This window comes from Microcebus murinus, chromosome 4 (genome assembly GCF_040939455.1).
Source record: "Microcebus murinus isolate Inina chromosome 4, M.murinus_Inina_mat1.0, whole genome shotgun sequence".
Classification (NCBI taxonomy): domain Eukaryota; kingdom Metazoa; phylum Chordata; class Mammalia; order Primates; family Cheirogaleidae; genus Microcebus; species Microcebus murinus.
This window is the reverse complement of record NC_134107.1, coordinates 11,499,783-11,514,692: the sequence shown is the minus strand read 5'-3', so window position 1 is coordinate 11,514,692 and position 14,910 is coordinate 11,499,783. Positions and strand designations below refer to the sequence as shown.

The window sequence follows — 14,910 nt, the reverse complement described above, 5'->3', positions numbered from 1 at the left end:
TGGGGCTGGCGGAGGGGAGGAGAGCCTCTATATTTCAGGGGACCACTGAGGAGGTGGGGCCAGTGAGGGCCTCAGCAGCAGCCATGGAAGATGGCGCATCAGAGCTACCCCCAAGGGTTAGGGCACCACATACTCTCCCAATTGGGGACTATCTGGAAAGAGAAGGGGCCCCAATTTTGGGAGGTAAAATTTCCTGACAGCTGGGTAGGATGGAGGCTTAGGATCAGAATAAGTTGATCCCAAGGCAATGGTCCTTAACCAGGGTGTCCCCAGGTGTCATTTGACAATGCCTGGAGACACTTTTGGTTGTCCTGACTGAGGTGGTGTGTGAGTGAGCTGTAGCACCCAGGGATGCTGCTCTGAACGTCCTACATGCACAGAACAGCTCCCCACAATGATTTGGCCCCAATGTCAATGGAGCTGAGGTTGAGAAGTGTAAGAAGCGGCATTTCTTGCCTGAGCTTAGGGCTTGAAAGTGAAACCTGATGATGCATGACAAGCTGACTTAAATTGACCACAGCATATAATATGATACCCAGTGCCAAGAGAAGAATGTCAAGGGTCCCTGTAGGAAAAGAAAGATGGTGCAAATTCATTGACATCCCTCTCCCACTGCACGATGGGAGGTCCATGTCCCTCCCCTTGAATGCCATGCACCTTGGGGCTACTTTGACCAATAGAATACGGGTGTGGTGGCTCACGCCTATAATCCTAGCAGGGTGGACTGCTCAAGGTCAGGAGTTCAAAACCAGCCTGAGCAAGAGCAAGATTTCCTCTCTACTATAAATAGAAATTAATTGGCCAACTAATATATATAGAAAAAATTAGCCGGGCATGGTGGCACATACCTGTAGTCCCAGATACTTGGGAAGCTGAGGCAGCAGGATTGCTTGAGCCCAGGAGATTGAGGTTGCTGTGAGCGAGGCTGATACCACGGCATTCACTCTAGCCTGGGCAACAAAGCCAGACTGTGTCTCAAAAAAAAATAAAATAAAAAAAGAATACAATGGAAGTATCTGGCCAGTTTCCAAGCTTTATAAAACTGACAGTTTCTGCTTCCTGTGTTTAGAGACACTCCTTCCTCTCTCTTAGATCCCTGTGCTACCACATTAAGAAGTGTGATCGCCCTCAGGCCACCATGGTATGAGGAAGCCCAAGCTCGCCACCTGGCAAGCTACTATCTTGGGCCCTCCAGCCTAGCCCAGCCTCCAGTGAATCCTGATGAGACACTAGTCAGGGCCACATAGAACAGAAGAATCACCTATTTGAGCCCTGTCCAAATTCCTGACCCATAAAATCTTGAGATGGAATTAAATGGCATTGTTTCTGCCACAAAAGCAAGGTACTTTGTTGTACAGCAATAGGTAACCAGGACCGTCACCCCTAAGGGCTTGAGAGACCCAGTGTCCTGCCTGTTCCATCTACTCTTTGGCCTGCCCTCCCTGCACAAGGCCCCTGCCTTGTCCCAGCCCTGCTGTCTCTAATGGGCTCCAGCCTGGCCCCCCCTTCTAGTCCCGCCCATCACAGAGGCCTCTGACCAATCAGATCGCACTCCCTCCCCTGGAAGCCTCGGCCACTCCACAGTATTAGCTTCAAATCCCAACACCAGTAACTCCACAGGCCACCCTCTGGGCTTTCCTGCTCTCTCAATGCATTATCTTGCCAGCTCTCAGCACTCTCTCAAATGTCTTGTGTTGACCTGGTACGTGAGGGCAGGGGCTCTGTTTCCTTCACTGGCATGTGCTGGACCCCAGCGTGGGCCCTGGCACATGGGCAGTGCTTATTAGTGTTTGCTGAATGAGCAAACGGACCCCGTCACCCTCCACTGCCCTGGCAATACTTCAGCCTCTCCCAGAAGGTCCCTCTGACCTTCCCTCTGGGCCTCCTCACTCCCTGTTCTGCTTTTTCTTTTCTGTGCCAAATTGTTGAATACCCTCAGATCCAAATGTCCCAACCCCACTGGGTCTTTTCCAGCATGCTTCTTGTTTTTTTTTTTTTTTTTTCTTTTTTTGAGACAGAGTCTTCCTCTGTTTGCTCGGAATACAGTGCCATGGCATCAGCCTCACCCACAGCGACCTCAAACTTCTGGGCTCAAGTGATCCTTCAGCCTCAGCCTCCAGAGTAGCTGGGACTACAGGCATGTGCCACCATGCCCAGCTAATTTTTTCTATACATATTTTTAGTTGGCCAATTAATTTCCTTCTATTTTTAGTAGAGACGGGGTCTCGCTCTTGCTCAGGCTGGTTTCAAACTCCTGACCTTGAGCAATCCTCCTGCCTCGGCCAGAGTGCTGGGATTACAGGTGTGAGCCAACCGGCCCGGCCATCCAGCATGTTTCTTGAGAAACAGCAAGTGGTGCGAGTGCCAGCATGCAGGGACGGGCGCCACCCTCTCCCCCGCAGTCGTGGGAAGGGCATGCTGGGCAAGAGCTTCTGAAAACACCGAAAGTGTTTCCACTCTCGGGAATTTATCCTGCAGGTGACCCCACCCTGGTGGCACAGAACGCACACTGCAGCACTGTCTGGGACAGCAAAAGGAACTGGGACAACCTGCACGTCCAACCACGGAGGACACTGGAAAACATGAAACTACCTCCTAGGATGGAGTATTATTAGTGAGTGTGAAAAACCCAACATCCGGGCACGCCCATGGGCTGTGTAGGATGAAAACAGTTAGGGGAAGGCCGGGCGCAGTGGCTCACGCCTGTAATCCTAGCACTCTGGGAGGCCAAGGCGGGCAGATCACTCAAGGTCAGGAGTTCGAAACCAGCCTGAGCAAGAGCGAGACCCGTCTCTACTATAAATAGAAACAAATTAATTGGCCAACTAATACATATAGAAAAAATTAATCGGGCATGGTGGCGCATGCCTGTAGTCCCAGCTACTCCAGAGGCTGAGGCAGCAGGATTGCTTGAGCCCAGGAGTTTGAGGTTGCTGTGAGCTAGGCTGACACCACGGCACTCACTCTAGCCTGGGCGACAAAGTGAGACTCTGTCTCAAAAAAAAAAAAAAAACAGGGGTTGTGATACGAGTCAATAAAAAATGTGTATTTGGGCTTCTCCTCAGGTTCCTGGCCCCCAGCTCCTAAAACCCCTGTAATTCCTGAGTGATGGGGTGAGGGGAGTGTCCTTTTTATTTATAACAGGCCTCTTTCCACCACACCTGAGTTCACACTAATGCAGTGACGAGGGTTGGCACTTTCTTGCCCTCTACATCCGGGATGGGGGTGGAGGCTGAGCTAATCACCAGTGGCCAGTGATTTCATCAATCAAGCCTATGTAATGAAGCTGCTATAAAACCCCTAAAGGACAGGGTTCGGAGAGATGCCGCACAAGTGAAAAAGCAGGCAGGTGCTGGGCGCCCACACCTTGCCCACCTGTTCCACCTGGCTGTCCCTGAGTGGTGTCCTTTATAATCAACTGGTAGTAGCAAATAAGCTGTCTTCCTGAGTTCTGTAAGCCATTCTAGCAAATTATGGAAGAGTGGGTCATGGGAACCCCAGATTGGTAACCAGTTTGTCAGAAGTATGGGGGGCCAGGACTTGCTACTGGCGTTTGAAGTGGGGGTGCTCCTGTGGGACTGAGCCCTTAACGTGTGGGATCTAATGCTGACTCCAGGCTGAAAGAATGGAACTGAATTGTAGGACACCCAGATGGTGTTGGAGAATTGGTCGGTGTGAGGAAAAAAAACCCTCACACATTTGGTGTCAGAAGTGCTGTGAGTAAAAAACAGATCCTAGTAGTTGTGGAACAGTGCGTATGGCCAAATACAATTTTGTAAAAATAAAGTGTGTGTATATCTTCACTTATCATTACACATGCATGGAAAAAGTCTCCACAACTGCCTCTGTGGCCTGGGAACAGGAGGGAAGCTGTATTTGTTTGCTAGCGCTGCCGCGACCGTACCATGGACTGGGGCTTGAGCAACAGCAGTGTGTTTCCTCACAGTTCTGGAGGCTGGAAGCCCAAGGTCAAGGCGCCAGCAGGTCTGGTTTCTCCTGAGGCTTCTCTCCTTGGCTCGCACACGGCCGTGTGTCCTCATGCAGCCTTTCCTCTGTGCTTGTGTGTGCATGGTGTCTCTTTGTGTGTCCAAATTTGCTCTTCTTATAAAGACACCAGATTGGATTAGGGCCCACCCTATGGCCTCAATTTAACTTAATCACCTTTATAGGCCCTGTCTCCAAATAGTCACATTCTGAACTACTGGGGGGTTAGGGCATCAATTTATGAATCTGGGGGGACACAATTCAGGCCATAACAGGGGCTTTCACTTTTTACTTTATTTCTATGTTGTTGAAATTTGTTATAATAAACGTTACTTTGAAAGGTTTTTGTGCACTTCAAGCCAAATGTGCCCTGAGCGTCCACCTCCTTCCCAGGCCTTCTCTGAAGTCAGAGGAGGGACAGCTAAAACCCTCAACCAGTCAGATTCAGGGATGCCACCCCCTGCCCACGAGGCCCTTCCCCTGGGGAAGACAGTGTGGAATAAGAACATTCAGCATCTACCTGGCCCTCTCTGGATCACTGAGGCCTTTCCCCAACACCTGACATAGTCCCCAAACTACACCGTGAGGAATCAGATGGAGGGGTGGTGTCCTCTGTGGTCCAAGCTCATGGTTTATAGCTACAAGCTCTGGACATTTAATACCTCATAATCCATCCTTCCCCTACACACCTCTCAACATAATGACTGTACAATATGGCCAATGAAACAGACAGTAAAATGAAATGTAGGCAGGTAATAAAGTAAAATATGAAGAGAGCATTATGACCTGGATGGGGGGTGGAATGCAAAATCGTCATCACATAGGAGGACGCTAGGAGGACCGGGGATGGGGAGGACGGAAGCTCATCTACCCAAATGGATCAATACAAAGTAGAAGGATGGCAGGGTAAAAGTGAAGAGAGCTGCCACTCAAAAGACTTTCAGGAAAACAGTGACTCATTGGGCTTTAAGATCAAGAGGAGTAAGTTGGGGCTCCTAGAGATATGGTAGAATTCTCCTGGGTCCTGCTCTGGTCTTAAATCTCAGACCAGCAGCAGGAAACCCCCAAGTGTACTGTGGTCCTGAATGTCACTGCAACTTCAGCCCTGCTGAGACTGTGTATCTGCTCCTCTGGGTGCCTTCCCAAACCTGAAATTCGAGAGACAACTACGTGGAGCAGGGGCCTCAGCTGACAGCACCAACTGCCACTCATGTGAGTGGGGCCATCTTGACCCCCCAGCCCAGCTGGGTTGTCAGGTGACTGCAGCTGCAGGTGCAAGAGTGACCCAGGGAGACCAGTGGATGAACCGACCAGCTTAACCCAGCCCAAACTGTTGCCTTAGAGTCACTGTTGTTTTAAGCCAGTACATTTTCAGTGGATTATAAAGCAATAGGTAACTGCACAGTCTAAGGAAGCTTAAGTTCAGAAATGGTATTTGAATATTTGAGAGGACTGATTTACCGCATTTGTAAATTTAATCTATTAGTATACAAGTGTTGCCTAAGTGATTAGGAAAAAATATGCCCGTTAGGTAAGTCTCTTCCATTGGGAATTTGAGGTGTTTGAGAGGACCAGCTATTTCAACTAAGTAAAATGTAGCTTAAAATCTATTAGAGAATTTAATTACCTAAGTTTGTAATTGGCATTCATTTTTAGAAGAATTTCATCTGTTGAACTTATGAGTTAATTAAATATTAATCAAAGAATAAGTGAAAGTACTTGTTCTTATTTTTATAAGAAATTACTAGATTTATAAATAGAAAACTAGATTTACAAGTTGCACTTGAATGTTTAAGAAAAACTAGTTCTTTTTTAATTTATAAGTTTAATAACTTTAGTATTAATTTAAACACAAGCAGTAGTAGGTAGCTTTTCTCTGCACAAAAGCTCCTCTCCAAGACATTGAAAATCCGGAGCTGCCAATGCTCTCTGCGACAGCCCCACTGGAAGACTCCACAGACCTCAATGCTTTTGCTTCCCTCGGTCCCTCTGTCTGGGATGCTGCCGTCACACACACACCTTCCGTACCTGGCAAAATTTTCCTTTTCCCAAAAGGTCAAGCTCAAATTCTGTGAAGACATCCTCCCTCACCCAGTCAGAACTGTGCTTCCCTGCCTGGGACCACCCATGCACGTAACCCAGATGTCCGTTACACCAGATCATGGAGGGCTATCAGCTGGGAACTTGGCTTTCCTGACTGCCACGTGAAAACAGAGCTGGATCCCAGTAGAAAGAAAGAGAAGGGCCGATATGCAGTGGGCATCTAGGCTGGAAGAGATGCCAGGGCATCCAGGCTGCCTCTGGGGCTTAGGCCATCTAGGACTTGGATTTCAGGCTGCGTGCAAGGTACCCTCCTGGTTGGGCACCAAGACCTTCTCTGGCTGGGGTCCTGCCTCTCCCAAATCCTCCTCCCCAGACTTTGCCAGGAAGGGTGTAGTGGGCAGAATAATGGCCCTCCAAAGATGTCCATATCCTACTCCTGGAGCCTGTAAATATTTTACATTACATGGCAAAGGGGAACTGAGGTTGCCAATCAACTGGCCTTAAATAGGGAGATTATCATGGACTATCTAGGTGAGCCCCGTGTAATCACAAGGATTCTTGAAAATGGAAGGGTCGGAGGGAAATGCCACGATGGAGGAATGCACAGCGAGATGCAACGGTGCTGGGTCTGAAGACGGAGGACGGGGCCACAAGCCCAGGAATGTGGGTGGCCTCTGGAAGGTGGAAAAGGCAGCAGAACAAATTCTCCCTGCTAGAGCTTCCAGAAAGGAACACAGCCCTGATGGCACCCTGATTTTAGCCCACATCTAGCTCTGTCCTATAGAACTTTAGAATACCCAATTTGTGGTGTTTAAGCCACTGAATGTGTGGCAATATTACAGCAGCAACAGAAAATGAAATCCAGGTCACCCACTTGTTCATTCCGTGAGTCAGTGACATCTGCACAGCTGCTCTCCAGGCTGCACCCGGGAACCAAGCAGGCCCGGACCAAAGTTGGGTGTCCGGGCCTCCCGTGCTGTGTCAACCTTGGGCCCGTCCCCGATGCTCATCTGTCCCATGGGGTCGTGGTGCCTCGAGGAGCTGTTGGGAGCCGGGGGCATAAGAGATTAATGGAGGTGGAGGGAACGGACACAGAGTGCTCAGCTTAGCCAGCTGGTACCTTTCGTCTTGCGGATGTTCGCTGGTGGCGGTAGGCAAGTCCCTTCTTGCACAGCTGGGTTATTGCAGAAGCCACAACTGGTGAGGTGACTTTGGGCCTGACTCCTGCACGCTGAACTGTGTCTGTCTCCAGAGAAGGTGCAGGCCTTGCTGGTGGTCCTTCCCAGCCCCAGCTTCTCACCTTCCCCTTACCCCGACTCCCAGGGCTCATCACTGCCCACCTCGCTGCCAATCCTCTCAGGCTGAGTGATCTTCCCACAGCCGTCCAGGGTCACTGCCACACCCAGAGCCCCAGGCCTAGAGTACAGCGGCAGGTTTGGGACCAGTCGGATCTGAGCCCTGTATTATGCCTAGTTTACAGTTCGAGAAGCCAGTCTCCAGGGGCCAGCGCATCCCAGCACAGCAAAGCTAGTACTGAACCTTCTCCGGGACCCCTGGCTCGTTGGTCCCAAGTGTTACAATATAGTCATTATTATATTTATCAAATATGAGTAGTATAGAAAAATATAAATATATTTAAAAGTCTGTCTTCATGGTCTTTGTAAAAAAAATAGGGAAAATATGAAGAAAAAACCCCACCCTATTTCTTCCACCCAAGAATGCCACTTGAAACCCAAGTTTTCTGCCTCCAAATCCCACTATTTCTGCACTTGCCTTGCTGTCCTGGATTTGGTTCCAGACCCGCCCTGCCCCCCCCCCCCCCCCCCCCCCCCGGGGCTGTTGTGAAGCAGCGGCTCCGGCTCCGCCACCTGGGAGAAGTGGCCAAACAGGACTTACCCGTTCGAAACACCTGTCACCTCTCCCGGCGGGCCGACCCGCGGCTCCTGGGGACAGCAAGCGGGACGGGGTGCGGAGGCGGTGCCCAGCGGACCCGAGGGGGGAAACAAGCCCGGCTTCTCCCGGCTGCAAAACACTCGGCCCCGCGGGAGCCGTGCCTGGCTCTCCCAGTTGGGCGCCGCGGAGGGGCAGAGGAGGGCAGAAGCCGCGTGCAGGGCCCGGGCTGCAGCCGGTGCCGAGGAGTCGCGGCACCACGGGCCAGGAAGTTGGCGGCGGCCGCGGAAGCAGGGGCGGGAGCCCGGGCGGGGCGCGTACGTGTGTATACGAGTGCGTGGGCCGGCGGGTGGCCGGGACTACAAGTTCCAGGGTGCCCAGCGGCGCGCCCGGGTTTTCTGGCCGCGCCGCCAGCCGGCTCTGAGCAGGTCGCCACGGGCTGGCACTCGCCACCCAGTCCCGGAGTAAATAAGGGAGTGACTCTCCCGAGCACCGTAAATAGAGTCCAAGTGGGCGGGGAGCCGCCCCGCGCCGCCCGCTCATGCCTCTGCAGAGCCGAGTGTCCGGCCGCCTGGCACAGCTGCGCGCGGCGGGGCAGCTGCTGGTCGCCCCGCGCCCCTGGCCCGGCCCCTCGGCGGGTGCCGCGCGGACCCGCAGCAGTGCGTGCGGCCCCCCGGCGCCCCTGGGCGCCTACGGCCCCCGCGCGCGGACCTCAGCGGGAGTTGGGGCGTGGGGGGCGGCGGCGGTGGGGCGGAGAGCTGGGGTGCGCACCTGGGCCCCCCTGGCCATGGCGGCGAAGGTGGACCTGAGCACCTCCACCGACTGGAAGGAGGCGAAATGTAAGTGTAAGCATGAGGGGCGTGAGGGGCGAGGGGACCCGAGTAGGTCTGCCTGGCTGGGCAGCACCCCACGAGCAGCCTCTTCTACCGGAGAGACCTGAGCAAGTTGAGGCCCCATCTGCTCTGGGACGGACCCCTCCCCTCCATTCACAGTACCCCCCGCCCCCGTGTGCTCAGCCCCACAAAACAGTTCACCCTCCACCAGGTCCCGGTTTCCTGTCGGAGGGCAGAGTGAGGAAGGTGGCCTCATCCCGCTGGAATGGGCCACAGGGCACCCCAGAGATCACCTGGGACTTACCACCTTACTCCACTGTGCACGAGGGAAACTGAGGCCCAGTGCTGGAGCTGATTTCCCCAAGGTCACTCAGGGAGTTTGTGGCCGAGTCCAGGTTGGGATCCTGACTCCCATACTTTGCAGAGTATGGTTTTCAAGTGGCGGAGTTTGGGGCAGAGAGTGCTGGGCACAGGCTGAGGGAACAGCTCTGGGGCTGGCGTCCCACCTGGTGGGGTCAGATGGCCCCACAGAGCGGCCTCCTGGGCAGGCCTGTTCCCCCTCTACCCCACTCCAAGCCTTCCTGGGCACGTGGTCTGGTGCCCTTTTGCCCTCACCGCTGGCCTCCCGCCACTTGGGAGCAGCCTCTGCCGGTTCCTGGAGACAGAGGTTAGAGGAGCTGGGGAACAGGGCAGAGATGGGGTGTTGCACCCGTGACAACAGTGACACCCCCCAAGAGTCAAGCTGCTTCCTCCCCTTCCGGGATGGGGCATGAGTCCTGGTAGGGCCTGAGAGAGGGCACCTGACCTGCTGAGCCCCAAATAGCCTGTGTGGGGCCCAGCTGCGTCTGCCCTTCAGGGCCTGCCTCCTGGGCCCTGGGAGGCTTCCCGGCTGGATCCCGTTTCAAAAGCGCAGGGAAGGAGGCTCATTGGCTGGGCCAAGGCAGAGTGGGTGCGGCCTCGGCCGGCTCGCCAGCCTGGGCAGTGGTGGCGGGGCAAAGTGGAGATGGCCATCTCTGGGCAGCAGTAGAAATCAAAATAATTTAGTCCTGTCATGAGTCGAGTTGCAGCAGGATCTAGAAGTGCAGGCAGAACGCACCTGACTTTGCTCTGTGAGCAGCAAGTGGAGAACCTGTCACGCCCTGGGGTGGGGAGGGGCTGGCAGAGACCCCTGGCAGGGAGAGCCCCTCTCTTATCCCCCTCCAGCATCCCAGGAGGGTGGGAAAGAGCACGCCAGGGAGACAAGTGCCCAGGCGCCTGTTCTTCTAGGGCTCCCCCTTTCCTTCTAGGGCTCCCCCTGTCCCTGAAAACAGCCAGGCCTCATAAAGCTGATGGGGCGGGGGATTCCCAGGCTGCTGTGATGTCACTCGCTGGGGTGGCCCTCTCTGCCCATTCATTCAGCAGGTTTTTACTGAGCACTTTCTGTGTGGTCAGCACTGTTGCGGTGCCGGGATTTCAGCTGTGAGTCGACAGGCCGAGTTTGTAGTGTAGGAGGAGGAAGCACTAAAGAACGTTTTCAAGCCACTGAGACTGTGCCCGGCAATGCCAGCGCTATGGAGAAACTGTGGCAGCTGGGGCTGTCTGAGCTGAGGAGGTGGCCTGAACTGAGTGAGACCCAAGGAGAAGGATCTAGCTGGAGAAGGGCATGCAGGGCCCGTTGTTGAGTGAGAACTGGCCAGGCCCAGGGCGTGGGGCTCCACCGAGGCATGAGATGGGAGCCTTTGGGGGTGAGGCACAGAGGTCTTTGTATGTTTTAGGTATCCACTGTTGTGTGACAAAATACCCCAGACCTTAGCGGCTTAAAACAGCAACTATGTCTTATCTCACAGTCTCTGAGGGGCTGGGATCTGGGAGTAGCTTAGCTGGGTGGTTCTGGCTCAGGGTGTCCCATGACATCGGCTAGGGCTTGGTCAGGGCGGGGAGATGGGCTTCCCAGCGGGCTCACTCTCGTGAAATGATTATTGGCAGAGAGGCCTCCTTTCTTTGCCACGGGGGTGGGGGGGGACCCTCGCCACAGGGCTGCTTGAGTGTCCTCATGACATGGCAGCTAGCTCCCTCCAGGCCATGTGATCTGAGGGAGCCAGAGTGAGGAGACCAAGACAGAAGTCACAGTGCCTTTTTTGTGACCTAGTCTTCAAAGTCCCACACCGCCTCTTCCACTTTACTCTAGGGCTTAGAATGGAGTTGGGGGTTTGGCCCATCCTCTAGGGGAGGAAAATGAGGCTCCACCTTTTAAAGGAAGAATCTCAGAATTTGCAGGTGTGTTTTTAAAACCGCCACACTGGGGGAGATGTGGGGAGCTGCTGCTGCTGCACTCTGCCTCTGACTGGGGTCTGAGCCGCGGTCCTTGAAGACCCCTGCACTGTGTTCACTGCATTCAAATAACGCGCTGAGCTGAGTTCAGTTGTATGGGGAAGTGCCTCAGGTGTCCAGCTGTCAAGTGTGCAGGGTATGCAGCTGTGCAGCCGCCACTCCGATCCATAGCCAGAACATCGCCGCCACTCCGCGACAGCACTGCCGGGAGCTAATCAGTCTTCTACCTGCTCATTTCGTCTCTTCTTGAACTTCATATAATCAGAAGCGCGCGGTGTATCTGGCTCCTTTCAATCACTATCTGTGCAATTCGTCCATGTTATTGGGTGTGGTAACAGTTTACCTTTTAAAATTGCTGTACAGGTCAGGCGTGGTGGCTCACACTTGTAATCCTAGCACTCTGGGAGGCTGAGGTGGGAGGATTGCTCAAGGTCAGGAGTTCGAAACCAGTCTGAGCAAGAGTGAGACCCCCACTCTACTAAAAATAGAAAGAAATTAATTGGCCAACTAAAAATATGTAGATAAATTAACCAGGCATGGTGGCACATGCCTGTAGTCCCAGCTACTCATGAGGCTGAGGCAGGAGGATTGCTTGAAGCAGGAGTTTGAGGTTGCTGTGAGCTAGGCTGACGCCATGGCACTCTAGCCTGGGCAACAGAGTGAGATTCTGTCTCAAAAAAAAAAAAAAATTGCTGTACAGTATTCTAGCACATGAATATGCCATAGTTTGTTTACCCTGCTGATGAGCATTTGGGTTTCTTGTGAATAAAGCTGCTCTGAACTTTTTTATACATGTCTTTTTTTTTTTTTTTTTGAGACAGAGTCTCACTTTGTTGCCCAGGCTAGAGTGAGTGCCGTGGCGTCAGCATGGCTCACAGCAACCTCAATCTCCGGGGCTCAGCGATCCTACTGCCTCAGCCTCCCGAGTAGCTGGGAATACAGGCATGCGCCACCATGCCCTGCTAATTTTTTGTATATATATTTTTAGTTGGTCAATTAATTTATTTCTATTTTTGGTAGAGACGGGGTCTCGCTCAGGCTGGTTTTGAACTCCTGACCTTGAGCAATCCACCCGCCTCAGCCTCCCAAAGTGCTAGGATTACAGGCGTGAGCCACCACGCCTGGCCTATATATGTCTTTGATGGACATATGCTCTCATTTCTCTCAGGGATATACCTATATAGGCCTCCAAAGGCTTGTCTGCCTGAGATGATCCTCTCTCAAAGCCTGGCACACAGTAACTAAACTCACAAGAGACTGATGTATAGGTCAGCAGGGTGATGTGTAGTTCATGGTGGGGAAATATAACGGCAGTGGGTCTGAGAACTCAAGCGTGCCTGAGTAGGGCCTTCTTTTGCTATGGGAGACAAATTCTAGTCTTTGGGTTGCCCAGAGACTGTGTTCTTATCTGGGGTCTGGTTGCGTGACTTTGGAAGCTAATCCTACTTCCCTGGGGAGGGGGGTGGCAAGCTTCCTTGCTTGGGAAGAAGTGAGCCCACCCAGTATTTGCTCAGTATTTCAGTCTCTATGCAGTGGTTTTTTTTTTTTTTTTTTTGAGATAGAGTCTCACTTTTGTTGCCTGGGCTAGAGTGCTGTGGCATCAGCTTAGTTCACAGCAACCTCAAACTCCTGGGCTCAAGCGATCCTCCTGCCTCAGCCTCCCGAGTAGCTGGGACTACAGGCATGCGCCACCATGCCCGGCTAATGTTTTTATGTATATATATACATATATATATATATACACATATATATATATATTTAGTTGGCTAATTAATTTCTTTCTATTTATAGTAGACACGGGGTCTCGCTCTTGGTCAGGCTGGTTTTGAACTCCTGACCTCGAGCAATCCGCCCGCCTCAGCCTCCCAGAGTGCTAGGATTACAGGCGTGAGCCACCGCGCCCGGCCTCTATGCAGTGTTGAGTGCCTGCTCTGGGCCCCAGCCCGCAGCCCTGCTTGTCCCTGGGACAGATAGCCGAGTCCAGCCTCACCCTGGGAACTCCTGTCCTCTCCCTCCAAGCTGTCCGCCCATTTTTGGGGACTTGTCCTCCCTCCAGGTGAGTGAATGTAGTCAGGCCGACCTTCCCAGCTAGGAGACATTTGGTGTTAGGGAAACTTTTGCAGAATGTGGCTTCACTGGCCAGGGGTTATTTTCTCTAATTCAATTCCCTCAGTCCTAGGGCACTTTATTATGCCCCAGGTGGTGCCTTTTCATCAGAAGATTGTGGACACAGCCCAATTGTAAGGGCAGTTGGGACTGAGGGACTTAAGGCCAAGCTCTTAGGGGCATCTGGGGCTGTGTCACCACAGGAGGGGCCTGGCCTTGCATCCTTGTTCCAGCCCACACTGGGGCAGAGCTGTGCTAAAAGGAGAAGGGACATTGGTGTCATCAGACACAGACAAGCTCCAGTGCTACTGCTTCCACACTCCCCGAGCCCCAGTTTCCTCATCTGTGAAATGGGACCAAAGATACCTGCTTGGAGGTTGTGCTAGAATCACACTAGAAACCATTTTGGGCCGAGTGTGGTGGCTCACACTTATAATCCTAGCACTTTGGGAGGCCAAGGTGGGAGGATCGCTTGAGGCCAGGAGTTTGAGACCAGACTGGGCAACATAGTGAGACCACATCTCTACAAAAATTAGAAAAATTAGCTGGGCATGGTGGTGCCCACCTGTAGTTTCAGCTCAGGAGACTGAGGCAGGAGGATTGCTTAAGCTCAGGAGTTTGAGGTTGCAGTGAGCTATGATGATGCCACTGCACTCTAGACCAGGCAACAGAACAGGACCCTGTCTCAAAAAAAAAAAAAAGAGGAAAAAGAAAGAATCCATTTTGTATGCGATGGCCCACAGAGGGTCCCGGTGGCCTTCTTCCCTTGTCACCCTGAAGCCTATCTCCTTTCTCTGCTCCGTGCTGGCCGCGGTGACACTGGGCTCTTGTAGACTTGTTGGCAATGCCGGAGCCCTGCCCCTGCGCATCCTGAGCCACGTTCCCTCTCCCTGGTGGTTTAAGGCAGCTCCTGCTCGCCAGCCTCAATGCTCCTGGGCAGGGGCGCGACTAATTTCAGCCCCCGTAGGATTCCAGCCAGAGTGGGAGAGTTGTCTGATTTGACTGCTGAACCGGCACATTGTCCCGGCACACCTGGGGGTGGGGTGAGGGGGGCTCCTACCTGCCTTCTGGGGACCCAGCCCTGGCACATCCCAGCGTGGGCAGAGGCGGGGGGGCCTAGGGAGAGGAGAGAAGCTGTGAGGTGCCTTGTGCCCTGTTTGCTTTCCCCATTGTTGGAGCCATGGGATTTGACAATACTCTGCTCTTGGGGGACTGTGAGCTCGGGTGATTAATGCCCCTGCCACCAGTCTAAGCACCGCCATGTTCCAGGAGCCCAGCCTTTATCAGGCCTGCCCACCTGGCATTCTCCAAAGGAGGAGCCCCGCCTCGGCGCCCCCTCTGCCCTCACCTCTCTGAACACCGTCTCACAAAGTGCCATAAAGACACTTCTTAAAACACATCATTGAATTCCCGTTCGCCTGCTGCACTTTATGGTCCTGCGTCCTCCTGCCCAGCTTTTGTGCCTGGGAGCTGCTGGAAGCTTTGTCTGGGGTCAGGCCTCTCCATCAAAATTTACTGCGAACATCTTTTTACAACACCTGTCTCACTGAGCTGTGAAACACTCTCGCTTCTTCAAATATGAAAGAAAATGAAAATACATGTTTTACATCGTTTATAAAAAAATAAAATTCACTTGTGCTTTAAGTCTGCATCTGTCCTTCTCGAAGAAGGAGGTGGGAAATGTTGCAATGCATGGGGTACATGCACCCAGCTTAAGGTCCCCGCTGCTGCTTCCAGGAGCGAG

General features: G+C 53.0%; 1 protein-coding gene across 2 annotated transcripts in view; it reads left to right on the top strand.

The window, feature by feature from the left end:
• The first annotated feature begins 8,326 nt into the window (after window positions 1–8,326).
• The window catches only part of MACROD1 (mono-ADP ribosylhydrolase 1), a 145,873-nt gene continuing 139,289 nt past the window's right edge, over window positions 8,327–14,910 (top strand). For both annotated transcript variants that reach the window (XM_012777886.2, XM_012777887.2), the window contains exon 1: window positions 8,327–8,756. In XM_012777886.2, the coding sequence (XP_012633340.1) occupies window positions 8,459–8,756 (298 nt within the window). In that variant the 5' untranslated portion in view covers window positions 8,327–8,458. The remainder of the gene's footprint in view (window positions 8,757–14,910) is intronic.